General features: G+C 46.3%; 6 protein-coding genes across 6 annotated transcripts; 3 read left to right on the forward strand and 3 right to left on the reverse strand.

Moving 5' to 3' along the window:
• Positions 1 to 64: 64 nt before the first annotated feature.
• Positions 65 to 1,071, forward strand: TREMEDRAFT_69713 (uncharacterized protein; the record flags this gene model as incomplete). Its single annotated transcript, XM_007006583.1, has 5 exons — positions 65 to 91; positions 136 to 168; positions 290 to 352; positions 617 to 716; positions 1,013 to 1,071. 5 exons carry the CDS (start codon positions 65 to 67, stop codon positions 1,069 to 1,071), a joined length of 282 nt encoding a protein of 93 aa, XP_007006645.1.
• A 1,021-nt stretch (positions 1,072 to 2,092) lies between these two features.
• On the forward strand, positions 2,093 to 3,686 carry TREMEDRAFT_64365 (uncharacterized protein; the record flags this gene model as incomplete). The annotated part of the gene is made up of 3 exons (XM_007006533.1): positions 2,093 to 2,284; positions 2,860 to 2,933; positions 3,497 to 3,686. The coding sequence occupies 3 exons, from the start codon at positions 2,093 to 2,095 to the stop codon at positions 3,684 to 3,686; spliced, it is 456 nt and encodes a 151-aa protein (XP_007006595.1).
• Positions 3,687 to 4,166: 480 nt separating this feature from the next.
• On the reverse strand, positions 4,167 to 6,789 carry TREMEDRAFT_72180 (uncharacterized protein). The gene is made up of 3 exons (XM_007006584.1): positions 5,661 to 6,789; positions 5,193 to 5,312; positions 4,167 to 4,703 (listed from the first exon to the last, which is right to left on the reverse strand). Exons 1-3 carry the CDS (start codon positions 6,510 to 6,512, stop codon positions 4,476 to 4,478), a joined length of 1,200 nt encoding a protein of 399 aa, XP_007006646.1. The 5' UTR covers positions 6,513 to 6,789; the 3' UTR covers positions 4,167 to 4,475.
• A 3,145-nt stretch (positions 6,790 to 9,934) lies between these two features.
• On the reverse strand, positions 9,935 to 10,904 carry TREMEDRAFT_40383 (uncharacterized protein; the record flags this gene model as incomplete). Its single annotated transcript, XM_007006353.1, has 3 exons — positions 10,423 to 10,904; positions 10,086 to 10,262; positions 9,935 to 9,995 (listed from the first exon to the last, which is right to left on the reverse strand). Coding segments are annotated over exons 1-3 (447 nt in total), but the record flags the coding sequence as incomplete, so codon positions are not given.
• A 1,004-nt stretch (positions 10,905 to 11,908) lies between these two features.
• TREMEDRAFT_64368 (uncharacterized protein) lies at positions 11,909 to 12,604 on the reverse strand (the record flags this gene model as incomplete). Its single annotated transcript, XM_007006534.1, has 2 exons — positions 11,909 to 12,396; positions 12,478 to 12,604. The coding sequence occupies 2 exons, from the start codon at positions 12,602 to 12,604 to the stop codon at positions 11,909 to 11,911; spliced, it is 615 nt and encodes a 204-aa protein (XP_007006596.1).
• A 309-nt stretch (positions 12,605 to 12,913) lies between these two features.
• Positions 12,914 to 16,233, forward strand: TREMEDRAFT_33569 (uncharacterized protein; the record flags this gene model as incomplete). Its single annotated transcript, XM_007006337.1, has 11 exons — positions 12,914 to 12,942; positions 13,000 to 13,072; positions 13,211 to 13,363; positions 13,595 to 13,614; positions 13,940 to 14,228; positions 14,475 to 14,552; positions 14,610 to 14,744; positions 15,024 to 15,092; positions 15,136 to 15,265; positions 15,456 to 15,663; positions 15,957 to 16,233. 11 exons carry the CDS (start codon positions 12,914 to 12,916, stop codon positions 16,231 to 16,233), a joined length of 1,461 nt encoding a protein of 486 aa, XP_007006399.1.
• Between the last annotated feature and the right edge of the window lie 1,290 nt (positions 16,234 to 17,523).

A 17,523-nucleotide genomic window follows, 5' to 3' on the forward strand; every position in this document is an offset into this window, starting at 1 on the left:
TACGAGACTGTAGTCAAGGTACGAGTACATACTTAGCGGGCGTTCGTTCAGGTATTCCGACATAATGGGTGGTAGAAAAGTCGCAGTTCAAGTGAGCTCATCACTGTCAAGACATCTTCAAGCTGACGTTTACAGCCCATCAACGTCATATTCAGTCATCTACAAAAGGTTCGTCTCACTGTTCTGTCTTCTCACCGACACGCCGACGTATCTCACTCAACTCCAAAATTCCACTCGTATAGTTGCGAGTGAAGGCGTTGAGTCAAGAGATCACAGTCTGACACAGCAGCATACTCGGATCACAATATGGCTTTATGACAGTAATGAATTCCGTATAGAGGCATTTATCGTTGTAAGTTGTTCATCTTCAACCGTCTGTGAACATGTCACTAACACTACTCGTTTTTGCTTTGTGATCTATGTCTCCCTCTCAACCCTTCAATTGAACTTTTGACTTCTCTGGAACCCCCGATACTTCATCCACGTTACGCCTTCATGTTCCCCTCCACGGACTGGATTGAACAAACTCTCAACTCATGGTTCGTTATATCGTCTACTGAAATATTTGGCAATACAACCACCAACCCTTGCGCGATGAAAACGTTACGACCACCAGGGCTTCGACGAGTTCATGAATCTCGTGTTGGATGAAGCGGAGGAAGTGTATGATTGCGCTGCGAAACCCGGCAAGCCTGTGAAACCACGGAGGGAGTTAGGTGAGTGGCTTGCGTCAACTCTTCCATCTTGATCAATCATTGTGCCCCGTTCTGGCGATTGGAATTTGCTGGGGATCCTACCCCCCTCCTCTCCACATTTTTGCTCGTTTAAGAAGGCCAATATCCGGTCACTTGCATGGCAGGATAATTATTCTCCTGGCAAAGGGAAATTGATTCATGAGGCTTGGTTGGCATGATCAAAAGGAGACTCGTCGGTATGCCGATTGGCGGTTCACTCAGGACGGAATGTCATCGAGGGAGGACTTGTCAATATCCGAAATTGGGCTGATGAGCAGGTCGGATCCTACTGAAAGGGGATAATATCACATTGATCCAACCTGCACAAACAGCTTAGGGCGGAGTCAGAAGTTATAGTAGTGGGTGCATCTGTGGTATTCCTGACTGCGATTTGACGATTGACTCTCTGACCTTTTTCACTGTCCAAAACACAGAGTAGTCTCTTGGCAACCGCTCAAAGTCCTCGATGACGTTTGTGGAAGGGTTTCGTGACAAGTGCTCATCCCCGTTGATCTTCCCGTGCACTGTCTGACACGACCACACTCAAAGTGACGTCGAATTTTCGATTCCTCAACTTCCTTTGACGTCCATACTGGAATCAACGCAGTGAAAGAGGGATGAAAGGAACGTTTGGAATTCTGACCCTTTGTGTATTCTTCTCATAAATGACTCGCTCATGGTGCAGCTTCTTTGTTGATTGTAATACTTGACGTATTGTGATATCGACGACTAGTTCGAACTGATAAACATTTCTTATAGCTTTCTGACTTGACAATAGCTGGTCTGATCGATATCTTTCACCTGTTCCACCTATTTCCCACTTACTTGACATCCGAAGCCGTACAGTGGTACTTTCCCGTATCACCAATCTCGACTCGATCTTCAATCAAGCCCTCCAGCCCTCTTCATATCCACTAGTATTCACCTACATTCACATCCCTCAACTTTCCCCCCTTGTTGATTCCTGTCTTCCTCCAATCCACCCCCAACTCCATCCCCGAAGAGTAACTCCCCAAAACCTCCTACGACCACTCCAATCAATTATCGAGAGGCTCGTATACCCCATCACAGTACCATCACAGTACCATCACGAACTCCTCCAATCGACTTGGTTGTATTTCGCATCACCACCGAAGTTCACCCTTTTGCCACATAATTCTTCCTCATAGGAAATACCTTCTAAAAACCTCAAGAACCTCTCTCAATCAAATCTCGTATCCAAAATCGAATTACCAAACCTACAAAACATCATCCACCAATACATAATCAACACATACATTCACCAATCCCTAATCAACACATACATTCACCAATCCCTAATCAACACATACATCCATTTATTTGATTAATACGCAGAAATGTCTTCGAGAGACGACCCAGAAGCTAGGAAGAAAGCGGAAGAAAAAGCTAAAGCGGATAGAAAAGAGAAATACGAAAAGAAGTTGAAGGTAGATCCTACGACTGAAGAAGCAGAGGTTAACCCTGCTGATTTGGCCGCTAATTTTTTCAAGGATGATCAATGGGGACCTCAATGGGCTGTTATTGAATTTGTAAGTGATTTTCTTCCTCACTTCCCCCCCTTGTATCTTTCTTTTATTCCCTGGGTAATTCATGGACTGTCATTTCGTTGGTCGTTCTCTTACTGCGTATATCATCATGAACTTTCACTTCGCTGTTCGCTCTCCCTCTTGAATGGATCATCTTTAACCTTCACCTCCCTACCTATTCGTTCTCTTCGTATTGCATCACGAACCCGCACTTCGCTGTTCGCTCTCCCTCTTGAATCCATCATCTTTAACCCTCACCTCGCTTTCTATTCTCTCTCTCTTCGTATATCATCTTTAACCCTCACTTCACTGTTTAATCTCTCTCTTCGTATATCATCTTCAACGCTCAGTTTGCTGTCCACTCTCCCTCTTCGTATATCATCATCAATCATGACCCCACCCCAAACGTCCTGCGCCACCTGGCACCTAACGAAATACTCGGACGACATGTACGATCAATTTTCCAAGTGGAGATTGAAACGGCGTAGTATCTGAAACCCTCAATGTCTTCATTGTCGCTCATGAAGAGATGAAGAGATGAAGAAGGAACAAATAATGAAGTTTGAACTGATGCAAAGGACGACGACGCATGTTTGATGAATGTCACAAAAGCTGGTAAAGAGAAAGATGGATATTATGCACCGGCCGGAACGTGAGTTGATTCGTCTTGTTTTCTTTTGCTTTTTCTTCATATCTTCATATCTTCATATCTTCATATCTTGATATCTTTATCGTAATCTATATTCTCACATACCCACCGACATTTCTCTTTGAACGAAATCTTGACAAGAGAACATACGGGTGGGAAGAAATATGTATTGGATGGGAGATGGATTTATCCAGACTTTTCACATGATATTTCTTATCAGGTGCTTGGACGATCCCCACGACCCCCAAAAACCCCACCATCTCACGAGCTGCTTCATGTTACTCTACAGACATTACCAAGAAAAAGAACCTATCATTCTCTATTCTATGACATGTCCACACGTGATGAAACACGAATCACCCAATGAATCAGAGATACTTTCTGATCATTAAATGAATGAAATAGCAAACAGAGGAATAGGGGCAAAGGGAAAAAGGGAAAAAGAGAGAAAGAGAATGAGAGAGGAAAAAGAAAAAAAAGGGAAAGGCAGAAGGGGAACAGGGGAACAGGGGAAAAGAGGGAAAAGAGAAAAGAGAAGAACAAGGAAGACAAAACTGATCAAATAGTATACTACCACTAGGAGCCGCCCTACCCAAAATGACAGTATTAAAATACGGTGGTTTTTTCCCACCTGGTACTTCTTTCCCAGGTGGCGTTTTAGTACCTTTACACGCTAGGATGGTTAATATCTTACCACAAAAGACTAAACCTGATGGTGTCAAGTTACCTGAAGAAAGTATTTGTTCAATTCAATGATCATGAACGTTTTATAAGAGGTATTATATTTTTCATTGATCGATAACTCGATAAAAGAGATTTGATCGTCTTTTTTTGTGTTTAGGTGTTGGAATGGTTGATGGTTGATGGTTTATGGTTGTTGGTTGAAGGGATGATGGGGTCATAAGTGGGGAATACGAAATTGGTTATGGTTGACGATTGATGAAGGGGTAACTTGTAACTTACAACTAGCAACTTGTAACTTGTAACATGAACCTACGAGGAGAAAGACGAAATGACGAGAGACCAATTTGGTTGAGGGAACCCTCACTTGCGGGTATAGTACGATTTTAGAGGATGGGTATTTTTGAAGTGTACTAGTGGGGAAGATGGTCAAGGAATCAGAGTGTTAGATTTATTGTTGTTCATCTATGAAGCTTTCGAATTGCAGTGGAGGAATGGTAGATGGAATGGAGGAGAATATGTACGTATTGTGATTGTGATTGTGATCGTACGAGTGATTGTGATATATGCATGATCTACATCCTTTTTTAAAAATCTATAAGTGATTAATATGGAACTTTCTTCTTCGACGTCGCATCATACGGCTGGCCTCATTATCACACCAAACCTCAAAGTCGGATGGTCAAAGTATTGTTGTTGACTTCCCAAAAACGAACCCAACATCCCATCCCAGGTAAGATTATATCTTCGCAACTCGGAAACCCTGACTTACCATGACCCCACCTCTTCCCACCCACGTTTTCACCCTCTCCTCATGACAATTAAATCGGACGATCCAACAGGCCCAGTCTCGACCAAAACCCCTTACTCTACCTCCTCAACCCAACTTCCCCTCGTATCAACAGTCAAAACCTCATGATCAGCCTTGACACCTTCTTTCTTAAACACCTCCTTGATACTTTCCGCTATGAGGTCGAAGTTGTGTGTGGCGAGAGCTAAGATGGTCGGTCCTGCGCCTGAGAGACATATTCCGAGGAGACCGGGGTGGGTGGTGGGTGATAGAGAGGTGAGGATTTCGGTGAGACCTGGGATCTGGGTAGTTAGTGGGGTGGGTCATACTCAGTGGGGTGGGTCATACTCGATGGGGAAAAAATGGGATGTATAGAGAGATCGATGTGGGGGCTAGGGTCTATGACGTGGACTGAAACGTTCATGTGGCAAGAGACGGGGGGTATGATGAGTTCTGCAGCGGAGGTGGGGGTGGGGCAAAGGGGCAAAAATGTGGTGCGGTGACGGGGACTGTAAGGGAGGGAGAAAATGGGATGATGGAGTTTTGAGGTCTGACCGGAAGTAGTCAGGAGAAGGGAGTGCACTGATCGAGTGTCAAGTTTTGATCGACGAATACACGAGTGAGGGGACGAGGGTGTGAGGGTGTGAGGTTGTGAATTCGGATAATGGTGGCTAATAAGGGTACGAGAGATACTTTAACTAACAGTCCTAGTTTGAATCGATAGTGAGATGGGAAAAGTTTGTCATGGGTAGGACTGGAAATAAGAAAAAGAGGAAGAAAAACCAACTAACCAAAGCCATCCTATACGGTTGATGCAATTTATCTTTCATAGCTTCATATATCAACTCAGGATTGAGAGGTAAAGTTGTCAAAGCGGTGATGAGAACTGCCAATCGTTGTAGGTTGAATATCTTTGTTTGTCAGTTGAGCTTTAATCTGTGGTTTTCTCCCCTCGCCTCTTCGTTCTTTCCATCTTCTTTGGATGTATCATAAATCATTGAAAGAGGGATTGACCAAAAGAGGGAAAGTTCTGAACAGGTTCATGTTGGGTCGGTGAGTGTGAAAGTCGAATTGATAAATTGGGTCAAGGATGTGAGGGTAATTTGGCAAGCATCAAGTAAATGATGAAATGAAGAAGACTGTGCTTCAAAACTGGAAGAACAAAGATCAGAAGGATCAGACGAAGGAGAAGGATAAGTCGAAGAAGATGGAAAAGACGAAGAAGAAGAAGGATCGAAGAAACCCATCGTTCAACTCACAACATCTTTCCTATCATATTTATCAGGTAAAACACCTCTAGCTTTAGCAGTAGCAACTTGGAATTCCGGTATGACCACCACCATTTTAATTTCTTTCAACCAATTCCATTTAACCCAATTCCCTATATTTTTCGGTGGTAATGGAACGTTTTTTCCCCAATCTTCACCTAATATCTCAACATTTTCAGGATATTCAGGTAAAACTTCAGCCAAAGGTATTTCTTTAAAATCCATTCCGTCATCACTCTTAATTTCCTTCAAATAACTACCTATGAAACCACCAATCAAAGCTGCTGTAACATTATCAGGATGACGTTCTACCATTAAAGCGTAATCTAATTTCCTTTGAATTGATAGATTTAAATTACCTAAGAGATCACCTAATAAAACACCTGCTATGACTGCTGCACCTGATGAACCTAGACCTCTACCGAATGGGATTGAATTATGGATATTTAATTTTATATTCGGTGGGAAAGTTAGATGATGGGAATGAAGGACGTAGAGAGATACTCTTGTTATGAGGTTTTTATAGGGTGATAAAGGGACTGTTGTTGATGATAATCCGGTGTAGGTTAATGTTGGTGGAGAGTGGTTTGAGCTTGATGGATTGGTCGTGGGTGATGAGGAATAATCCTGGCTTGATGGATTGGTCGAGTTGGAGATGGTTGAAGGTGATGAGGTAGAGGGGGAAATGGAAGAGGAAGTAGAGGAAAGAGTAGGGATAAGAGAAGTATCAGGGATAGTGACGGTGACGAGTAATTCTAAGGATAAAGAAATACCACAAACATCAAATCCAGGTCCGATATTGGCTGTACTTGCAGGGACGTGTATTTTATATGTTTTTGACATTTCGACGAGATCTTTCTTGATTATCTTTGCGTAATGAATGGTGGGCGGGAAGTTGAGTGTATGTTGATAATGAATGGGGTGAGAGGGGAGTATGTTTGTACTGAACGGGGTAAGGTGAGTGGAGTGTATGGGGCGTATGTTTGTACTGGATGGGGTAGGGGGAGAATGGGTGAGAATGGGTGAGTGGGGTTGTGGCCGTTTCTCAGACGGACAGAGAAGACAGTAGAATTGGTTTGACCCTCGAAAGAGGTGATCGGTGAATGATTGAGCTAGAAATATATACGAATGGAACGAAGAAAAGGTAAAGGTGGAATGAGAGAATTGAGATCGGTTATAGACTTTTCATAAATGTCGGGACTGGATGACTGGATACATGATTGACGTGGCATTTCGACTGGTTAGAGTATGGATTGATAAGCGCCATCACACCCCGTCCGTGCAATAAATCCACAGCAGTAAGTGACTACGTATCACTATTGTACTCTCAGTAGCTCACAGTACATACTAGTACTCTACTGCAATAGGATCAGTACTGCACTGTGATCACTACGAGGAGTGATGGATGGAAAAGCCTATATCTACAAAAGAGATATCAGCGTCAAAGATGACAAGTCGGACAAGGCTTCCGAGTCGATGGACCACCCCGACACGGACTTGGCTAACGAAAACAGTTGACATACACAATAGTCTATAAGATTCCATCTATTCGATAATAAAAAGCCCAACTTTGATTCTCCTTCTCCATTTCGTGTGATTATCCATCGGCCATCGAACCTTCTGCTGATACTCTGACCACTGGCTGCTTGCATCATACCATCATCCAGCATCATCGTCCACCTCTTCACTCTCCACTACTCAGCGTTCTCGTCTGGCCAATATCCCCACCACACTGGGAGACGACACTCAATCTCCAAACAACGCACACCTCCGACCACACTTCAACCTACAACCCAACACCCTCAATCATCACCCTTCTCGATCTATCACGATATTTCGTATCCCACCCTCCACCGACCCAACCATATCAGTCTCCAGACATACTCCTTAGATCCCGAAGCAGACAATGATCCACTCTCCAGACCACGCTCCGTACAACACCCGAGTAGACGATGACCCACATCTAAAGACATGCTCCGAGCAGACGGTGATTAAGTCCCCAAGACATACTCCGAGCAGACAATGATCCACTCTCCAGACCACACTCCTTGACACCCCCGAGCAGACAATGATACAATCTCCACGACATACTCCGAGCAGACGATGTTTCACTCTCCAGAACATACTCCTTCCTTCTTCCCGAGCAGACGATGACTCACGTCATCGTCCCCCCCCCCTCCCCCCCTACGCCTGCCCATCCAGCTCCATGAAATGAACAGGACTACTCCCCCTGCTCAAACTAGGTAACAACCTATCTCCTTTGCCCATTCCCATTCCCATTCCTATCGGTGCCAACTGTCTCGGAGGACTCAACCCTCTCAGCGCATGTATGTTAGGTTTACTCTCCCACATATTCTTATCCAATACTGAACCTTTTTCCCATCCGTTCTTGTCTAATCCTCTCTCCAACAAATTCTTGTCCAATACTGGATGTTGCATTGGTAATCCACCTATTCCCACCACTTTATGTCCTTGTTGAGAATGGGAATGATCATGACCGAACATATGATTAGAATGAAGATGAGGAAGATGATTGAATCCGTGTCCATAAGATGTAGGACTACTAGCTCTTGATGTGTTTGGTGATGGTGATGCTCTGGCTGAAGCAGGTTGAGAGATGGACCAATTGGTATTTGGTGCTGTAGAAAAAGCAGAGTGATTACCGGTGGGTATGGAGGAATAAGCAGAATGAAGAGGAGGTAAGATTCGATCTCCACCTGATATCGTCACCGGTGGAGGAAGAGTTGTTGAATTTAATATATCCTCGACGGTTTGTTTATGAGAACCTGATAAAGTACGCGTTAGTTTTGGCGGGGACATCCTAGAGGGAGTATGACTGTGCGACGTTGAATGAGACGCTTGACTTGGAGTTTGATGCGTATGTTGAGAGGGTTGATGTTGATGAGATTGATGTGAAGCGTGAGGTTGTTGAGCTGGTACAGGATGAGAAGAGTGGACTTGATGGGATTGATGAGAATGATGATGTTTCATATTCGACAGAGGAGAGAAATGAGGTGAAGAAGGTGTAGAGTAATGAGGATAAGGATGTGTTCTCTTCGACGCGTGGTGAATATAATGTCCAGGTCTTCCTAAACTCGCCGAATGTCCTTCTACTGGAGAACTCGCACGGGACGGGTTTCGCGAGTGAAGAGGCGTTGAAGCCGCAGAAACCGGAGCAGTGGTAGATCCTTTTCTCCCATGGCCAAAACCATGACCGTGAGAGTGATTGTTACCATGGAACAAACTCATATATCTCATACCGTTCAACACCGGAGATGTCGCTGGTAATCCGTCACCGGGAACAGCAGACATGGGCAGAGGGAGTGGTATCATGGGGTCATCATCCTCTGAATCGCTCGAGCTGGGACTAGGAGCTGCGGAAACTTGTGCGGAAGGAGCTTGTGAACGATGTTGATATGGATGATGAGAACGGTGATTGTCCAGAGTGTAAGGTCGTATTGGTATAGGTGACGACGTTGAAGAGCCGATAGATTGACGTTGTTGTTGTAAAGCGGACAAGTGTTGTTGTTGCAGTTTGGCAAGTTGATGATGCAGTGAATGTTGGTGTAAAGCGTACGATTGTCCACCACCACCACCACCGCCTCCACCTCCACCATTGTCACCACCATTACCCCCGGAATTACCAAAAGTATCCGGGGAATGATCTTTGGGCGTGTCGGAAGAACTGGAATGACGACTGCCACCACCACCACCTCCACCTCCATTGGCACCCCCCATTCCCGGTCCACCGTTGCCATTTATCGGATGAACGGGGTTCAGACAGTTGGGACAAGCTTGAGTTTGTCTAGCTGCTTTGAGCCGTTTACGATACGACTTGTGACAATCTTCATGACAACAGGATGGTGGCACGAGGTAGGTGGGATCTGCCAATGAACCAGCAGGGACTGCTGGGTGGTTGTGAGTGGCGGGTTGAGCCGCTGATATCGGGTACACCACTTGGCCGCCGTTTCCAGGGGCAGTACTCGACGCGTGGGTGTTGTTGAGCGACTGAGAGGCTGAATCTCTTTCATTGGAATTGCTCAAACCATATGGGACAAAATTGCCGGGTGTTCCTGCGGGAGAGTTACCATTGCTCTTGGCACGCGCATCGGCGATTTGACGATGACGAAGCTCGTATTCAGCTCGTCGGAATGCCTCGTGGCGTTCAAGTTCGTAGAGTTGATCTGAAGCGGCGGCGGCGAGGGCGGAGATGTCGTTCAGTCCACCGGATGACATTTGGTTGAGGTTGTAGGGAGGGTAGTCGGGGCGATCAAAGTCCATATTGTAAGATGGGCCGAGATGGGATGCATGACGGTCATCTTCCTCCTGTTGGTCAGCGCCTGGGACAAAACAAAAACAACCACATTCCGCATCAGGCTGAAGTTCAATGAAATAAGCGGATGTCTTATAACTCACCTCTTCATCAAACCTGTGCTTGCCTTTGACCTGCCCACCATTCTCTCCGCCAGCTCCGACGGGTAGGTGTATTCTCGCATGACGAGTGAGTTCGTCTGATCGGGAGAATCTCTTGTCGCAACCGGGGTAGTTACAGGCGTGGGGCTTTTCGCCTGTGTGAGTTCGAATGTGACGTGTCTTGGGTCAGCTACGATATTTCTACAACCCGCACTCAAAAAGCGACTAGCAGAATTGGGGTGCTGAGGGTGAAAGACGGGTGTGACAGAGGGAGAAGCCAGCCGGGAAGTCGACGGTCAATGCCCAACACGCGAAATGAGTAGATGGTGAGACTACTCACCTGATGCTCTAATCGGTAAAACGCTCTATCACACAAAGGACACTTATAAGGTCTAGGAATCTTGCTCTTATCCGGATTGAGGGCCGCCTCTGTGAGCGCCTTTACAGTTGGGTCATTCGGATCCAATCGTCCCGTCACCGGATCGACGGCCAAAGTTTGAGTGGGAGGAGGTGCTTCTTCCGCCGCTGCCATATTAGGAATGGATGACATGGTGTCGATCTGACCTGGTGACCGATACTACACAGCAGATGCCGAAGTGTGTATTGTTGCAAGTAATCGATACCCTCGTGGCCGCGGAAGGTGAGAGAGGATTCGAGAAGAGACAACAATATAAATGTTTGGATGTCAGATTCGAGAAAATCGATTGATATGTGATGCGAGACAGAAAGCAATTCACTTGACGATGAAAGATGTCTCTAGGGTGAAGATGAAGGATAAACGGATCGGATCGGAAATTATCACCCGTATGAAAAAGTTTACGTGCCAAGATGAGGCGATGACGTGGGGGAAGTAGGGCGTGGGTTCGGTTAGATTGAGGGAAGGAGATGGATGTGTGATGATGAGTAATGGAAGAAAAGGTGTGGGAAAGGATTTCTTTGTGTGAACGTTCTGTTTCACCCAGAGTAGTTCTAACTATCAGATCGTTGTCATATAGTTATATTATATCCGAGAACCATGATAGATCATAAGAAAGAGATGGAAAGGATGTTAATGTCCATTTCCATTTCCATGGGATGGGATAAGAGAAGAAGATGGAAAGAGGTTTGAACGTGGGAGAGATGGGGGAATGAGGGGGGGGGGGAATGGGGAAAAAATGGGGCAAGATCAACGTGTGTCCGTGTCACCCCCGGTCACCCATCATCATTCTTACGTATCCTTACTACCGTCGAGTGGGTTTAGGTGATGTATGGATGACTCAATGACTCACCTATGTACAAGAGTGTATCAAAGTGGTGATACTGATATGAGTAAGTAGGTGAGAAGAAGAAGAAAGAGGAAAGTGAGTAGAGTGAGTAGAGTGAGAAAGATAAGGAAAGGGGGGGGGGAAGGGAGGAAAGGAAACAAACCTGCCACGGTGGCGCGATCTCGTCTTTTGCTGGTGCCTACTGCTTTGCCGCTCAAGGAATGCCACTTTCGGGAATACAGCTAGGAAACGCCGATTTCCCCGCGGTCCCCACTCCCGGGATGCCGCATTGCCGCTTTGCCCCGCCCCCGCGGATTTGCCGCATTATGCGCGGGGCCTCCGACCTCGTTGTACAGTATTAGGCCAGTTCGCGAGCCTATCACCGTGAGTGACTACCCGGGAGATGCAGTCGTACAACTCTTGTGTTTAGCGAGAGCTCGTGTATGTATACATGCATCACAACAAGCAGACAGGACTTAGGGCTACAGCACAAACAAGGGCAGTCTCGTGTTAAAAGATAAGACGGAGTGAAAAGGTATTGTGGATAGCGTGAAGAGGAAGTAACGAAGAATAATAACCATATCATCCCCCCAAACCCCTGACCACATCACCCATATCATCCAAAGTCTCTTCTGCACCAGTTTGACCAGCATTACTCAAAGCTTCTTTAACCGATAACCCAGTCTCTTCTTCTAGTATTTTAACGACTTTCGATTCTACCTTCACGCAATCTACCGTCCGAGACATGATTTGAGAAGCCTCGGTATTGGTGCCGTTGAGTATTTGATTAGCACTGGGGTCAAGACGATGTAGGATGTTTGACTCGACAATTTGAGTTTGAGTTTGTATGGGTAACGAAGGTTTACCAAGTTGACCGGGTGAGATAGCTTGTGAAGGAAGAGGTGGTTTGGTGATAGGTTCACCGTGGATGGGGGATGGTTTGGTAAGGGTGCTTCCGAGAGATTCGTTGGTTTGTCGCAGTGGGATGTTCTCACTCAGAAGAGATAGGTTGAGAGATTGGGGGTTGGATGGGAGATGATTAGGGGGACGAAGGGAGAGATGTTCTGATACTGTAGAGATTAGCGTGACTCTCCACTTCGGAAGGGATAGTATCGAATGAGACGGAAGATGGATGAATAAGAGTGACTTACTCGACAAAGATCCTTCAGTTTGGATTGGCGACCTAGCTAATCTCGCTCCTAATACAGGACTTTCGAGTTCATGTACCAAAACAGCGGCTTGTTTTTTGACCACGGCCATACTTCTAGCCATTGCCATCGAAGCGGACAGACGGTGATTCTTGTCTGCGGGTTGTTTAAGACTTGCGACGGACTCGGAGCTTCTCTTATGATCACTGAGATGATGGAATTAACGTCGTCTCTTGAAGAAACAAGGAAAGATTGAATATGAGAGTTGAAATGGTTGGATGTCGATCGTTGTTGGTGGCGACAACCAAATGTCCTATGACGCGCTTTTCCCATGTCGTATCATATATATTTCTCATATTTCTTTCCATTTAATCCTCATCCCCTCCCAGAGCCCCTCGTAGTGTCAAACTCATCACTGAATCAAGGTGGTAACGACAACATGTCTTCTTCCTGGCCTCCGGAACTAAAGTCAGTCTCAACGATCTTACTCTCATTAAGAAAGCATCAAAATGACTAATCTCACAGAGCTTGGGTACATGATTGTTTGGCTAAAGCTACACCGAGTACGAAAGCATCTGTGAATGCAGAGTTGAAGCAGGTACGTTTCATCTCTCTATATTCAACACAGACATGGTACTCCCAAAACACACAATCGTACTCGTACCCCACCTCCCATAATGGGGGGTGTTGGAACACGAATCATTGTCTGAGATGAAAGGATGATATTGACGATTAGATATTGTTCAAAGCTCATGCAGATAATACTATTCAAACTACTGATTGGTCCACAGTGCAATTAGATTCGTATGTCCCACCCATCATAATATCTTTCACTCCCCACTTCTTATCCCTGTCTCTTCGATCTGTACTCACGATTCGGAGTTTGTATGTATAAGAGGATTTACAATTAACACATAGTCTTCGTAATACCTCTAAACCTTCTTTCAATCCATCCAGTCTCTCACCTCAGCCACCACCTCCACCACCACCCAGTGGACAAGGTGGGTACGGTCCTTATGTTTCTCCTGCACGTAACGTTCATGTCGCTCCTGTCACTATGACTGCGACTGCGTCTACGTCGAAAGCGACTTTGATACCGGCAGAAGGGGAAGGTGGGAAGAAGAAGAAAAGACGTAAGAAGTGAGTTGTCGTTCTCCGTCCAGAGTATGTTGGCCGATCCTTTGGCTCTTACAATCGTACTTGTACGCCGTTCTCTCGCCCTCGGCCTGCTCTACACCCCATCTGTGTATCTGTGTCTTCCAGAAAGGCTTCTGGTATCACTCTGCACCTAACTACCGCCCATTCATCTGTACCCTCACCTCCTTTACCGCTCATAATATCAACTCCATCATCCCGATGCAATTCTGGCAGGCTCGGCTCGGACTACAAAGGTTGGGCTTGTGGGTGGATTTTGCAGGTCAGGCCAGGACGGACAGATGAACAAACGGACCCCCGCTAATATCAGAAATGACACCTCCGAGAAATCTTTCCCATCAGCATACCATTTCCCCACTCCTGAAGAAACCGAAGCTCTCGCCAGACGAGCAGCTCGGTTTAACAAACCTCAAACTCAATCTAACTCAGAACCTTCGACTAACGGGTTCGGGAATGTCGACAGATGGTTTGGAGATGAGGGGGATAACGATCTGGACTCTGTAGGTACCGCCCCGATGGGAGGCTTGATAGGACGAAAGAGGTTGAAAGGGAAAGGAGGGTTGGGGTATAGTGGGGATGAAGTGATGGAGGTTGATCCTGTGGGTGACCTTTTTTTCTTCCTCGTGCTGTCGAGATTCGCCTTCCACTCTGCTCTCTGCACCGATCTTCCTTGTCCACAATGTGATTCCTTTTTTTGTCGGCGTTTCAGTGACCATACCCTTCCTCTACTCCGCCATGTACCGGGAACTATCACTGATCAGATTACTCCACCATCTCGTCAGTTGGCTGAGCGGGCTTCGTACGCTCTCATGACGGCACGTTTTCACCAACACGCTGACATTCAGAACGTGATCGACTGGGACAGTCATACTATACGAGGAACTAACACGAAATTGGAAAAATCTTATCTCCGATTGACCAGTGTGAGTACCGTTCATTGAATTCAGCTGCCATCATGGCTAGACAAAGCTGACGATAAGGAACCTTCCCCCGCTGACATTCGGCCACTTCCAATTCTGAAACAAACTCTAGCTCTGCTCAAAGCCAAATGGAAGGAGAATCATAATTATGCTTACGCCCTGGATCAGTTTAAGAGTATGCGGCAGGATCTGACAGTGGGTCGGGTTCTCACTTCCCTGTAACATCCCTACCAATTCTCCAATGTGCGGACTCTGCGTCAAACACAACTACTATGTCACTCATCGCGCTTCAGCCGTCTCAGCTCACTCCCTCACAGCCGAAGTGGAGGATGCCCTTGATCCGTCTGGACTCTTTCCTTTTTCTTGGCCAGCGAAAGTCCCTCTGCTGTCCGCACTGTGACTGCCTGATATCAAATCCGGACGTCGTGACTCTCTACTTTGTTGTCGCCGCAGAAAATTGACCCTGACACTCAGGTACAACGCATCAAGAACGAGTTCACGGTTGAAGTATACGAAATCCATGCTCGGATCGCCCTCGAAGCGGTTAGCTTATCGATACGAGCTGAGATATGAGCTGACGGAATAGAAAGACTTAGGAGAGTATAATCAATGTCAGACAATGTTGCGTCAACTATACGAGCTCGGTCTCAAAGGTCACCCGCAGGAATTCTTGTCGTATCGAATTATTTATCTGTTGCATACTCGGAATCGATCTGGTCAGTACTCCTCTCACTAATCCCCCGTGATTCTCTCTTCCTTGTGATTCAATTCAGCCTACCTGACTCTTTCCGCAGTTTTACACCTCTGCCCATTTGAAACCACACCCGGTGGATTTCACCTGCATTCGAGCAGAGATTAGTCAGGTTATGCAACAAGGGCTGTTGTGAGGATAACGACTTATGACAGATATGGCGGCATTGCTCGCTCAGCTGACCCCGGCGGAAAAGGCAGATCCTGGGGTGCATCACGCTCTCCAGGTTCACGCAGCTTTGGCCACTTCCAATTATATCCGATTCTTTCGATTATTCAATGTCGCTCCGGCCATGTCGGGGTATATAATGGATCATTTTGTCGAAAGGGAGCGGATGTCGGCTTTGGGGATAATGACCAAGGGGTGGGTGGTGTTCTACCCGCTTGTAACCTCTCCACTCCATTTTCACTCCCCCTCTCGACAATCACAACTCCCTTCCTATTGTACTTGTCTAGCCGTCTCCACCCTTTTGAGGCATCCACAAATCCCGGCTTGCCCTTCCTTTCTGTCTCGGTCGTCCGATTTCTATGGCGCGCCGAAGAGTTGCAGCATCTATCCCTTCCCGCCCATTCGATGATCCACCATGTTTGATCACCATCACAGTATCGTTGTTCATGGTGTGTTGGATAGACACGAGGAATATGCTAAATCTACAGATACATGTCCCTCCCTCTCACATACGTAACAGCAACCTTATCATTCGATTCTGACCAAGAAACACATTCTTTTTTATCTTCTCATTCCGCAGCCATTTACGTCGATCCGACTCCGTCCGACACCACCCAAGGCAACGGACATGGTTGGAAAAGTATCCGATCAATTCCACAGATACCGTTACATGAACGTATGTGGGATTGCCGGAAAGCTCATGCGGCCATTTCGACGGGTATGGAAAAGTATAGAGTGGTGGATTTGAAAGGACAAGTGGATTAGTCTCTCAAGACTCTTTCAGATCTAATTCTCTCTTCTCCGACTTGTCATCAGGTTTTATTGCAACTTCTCTCCATCTTCTCATGACCGAACGATCCGATCACTACTCTCACCATGGCTGTCGTTTAACAACCATTCAACAGTGTGTTGTATTTGGTCGATCATATCGGATGAACTAACAGATTTCGGGATGGGTGCAGAGTAGATGAGTCTAGGATGTGGTCGAGCTCGACAGAAAGCCAGATACGATATCAGTTGTCGGCGTCGGGGACCAACTCGGAGAAACCGGACAGGAGGAATTTTGCGTGATTGGAAGGACGAGGTAAGTCATGCTAACCCAAAGGTACAATCTCCACATTTTCCGAACATGTTATGAGATGAACCCCTCTTTGATGATATATGATGAGATGCATGGTATTATCTATTATAATAACAGATGATGAGAGGCTAACTTGGGGGGATAAACCACGTGGCGAGCGGCGAGGGCCGCAGGCGCGAGAAAAGCGAGAGGATAAAGCGAGAGGATAAAGCGAGAGGATAAAGCGAGAGGATAAAGCGAGAGGATAAAGCGAGAGGATAAAGCGAGAGGATGAACCATGAGGATAAAGCGAGAGGATAAAGCGAGAGGATAAAGCGAGAGGATAAAGCGAGAGGATAAAGCGAGAGGATAAAGCGAGAGGATAAAGCGAGAGGATAAAGCGAGAGGATAAAGCGAGAGGATAAAGCGTGATGATGAACCGTGATGATAAACCGTGATGAGAAAGAGAGAAAGAGTGAAAGAGAGAAGGAGAGAAGAGTAGGAGAAGGAGAAGAAGAAGGAGAGCAGGCTGTCACAACTCCACTAGACTTGCTACCAAGCTAGAGAGAGAACTAGACTTGCTACCAAGCTAGAGAGAGACAAGGGAGAGGTCACGGGTCCGCGGTCCACTAATTCACGGACAGACAGAGAAGGGAAGTAAAGCATACAACAACTTCACTACCTTCAAGCGAGAGAGAGAGAGAGAAGGGAGAGGCTACGGGTTCACGGGTTCACAGGTTCACAACTTTGCGGATCCAGCTTGAGAGGCAGGAGACGGGCCTGTCAATTTGACAGGTTGGCACGCTAGTCTATTATAATAACAGATGATGTCGAGACAACTTGGGGGGATAAACCACGTGGCGAGCGGCGGCGACGCCCGCAGAGGGGAAGCGGGACGGAAATTTGGCTAAGTTCAAAGCGGGACGGACAGAATTTGGCTAAGTTCTGCCAAAATCGACTTTTTTTCCGTGTTTTTGCTTTTTTTCGCGCTCACC

Source organism: Tremella mesenterica (assembly GCF_000271645.1).
Source record: "Tremella mesenterica DSM 1558 unplaced genomic scaffold TREMEscaffold_10, whole genome shotgun sequence".
Classification (NCBI taxonomy): Eukaryota; Fungi; Basidiomycota; class Tremellomycetes; order Tremellales; family Tremellaceae; genus Tremella; species Tremella mesenterica.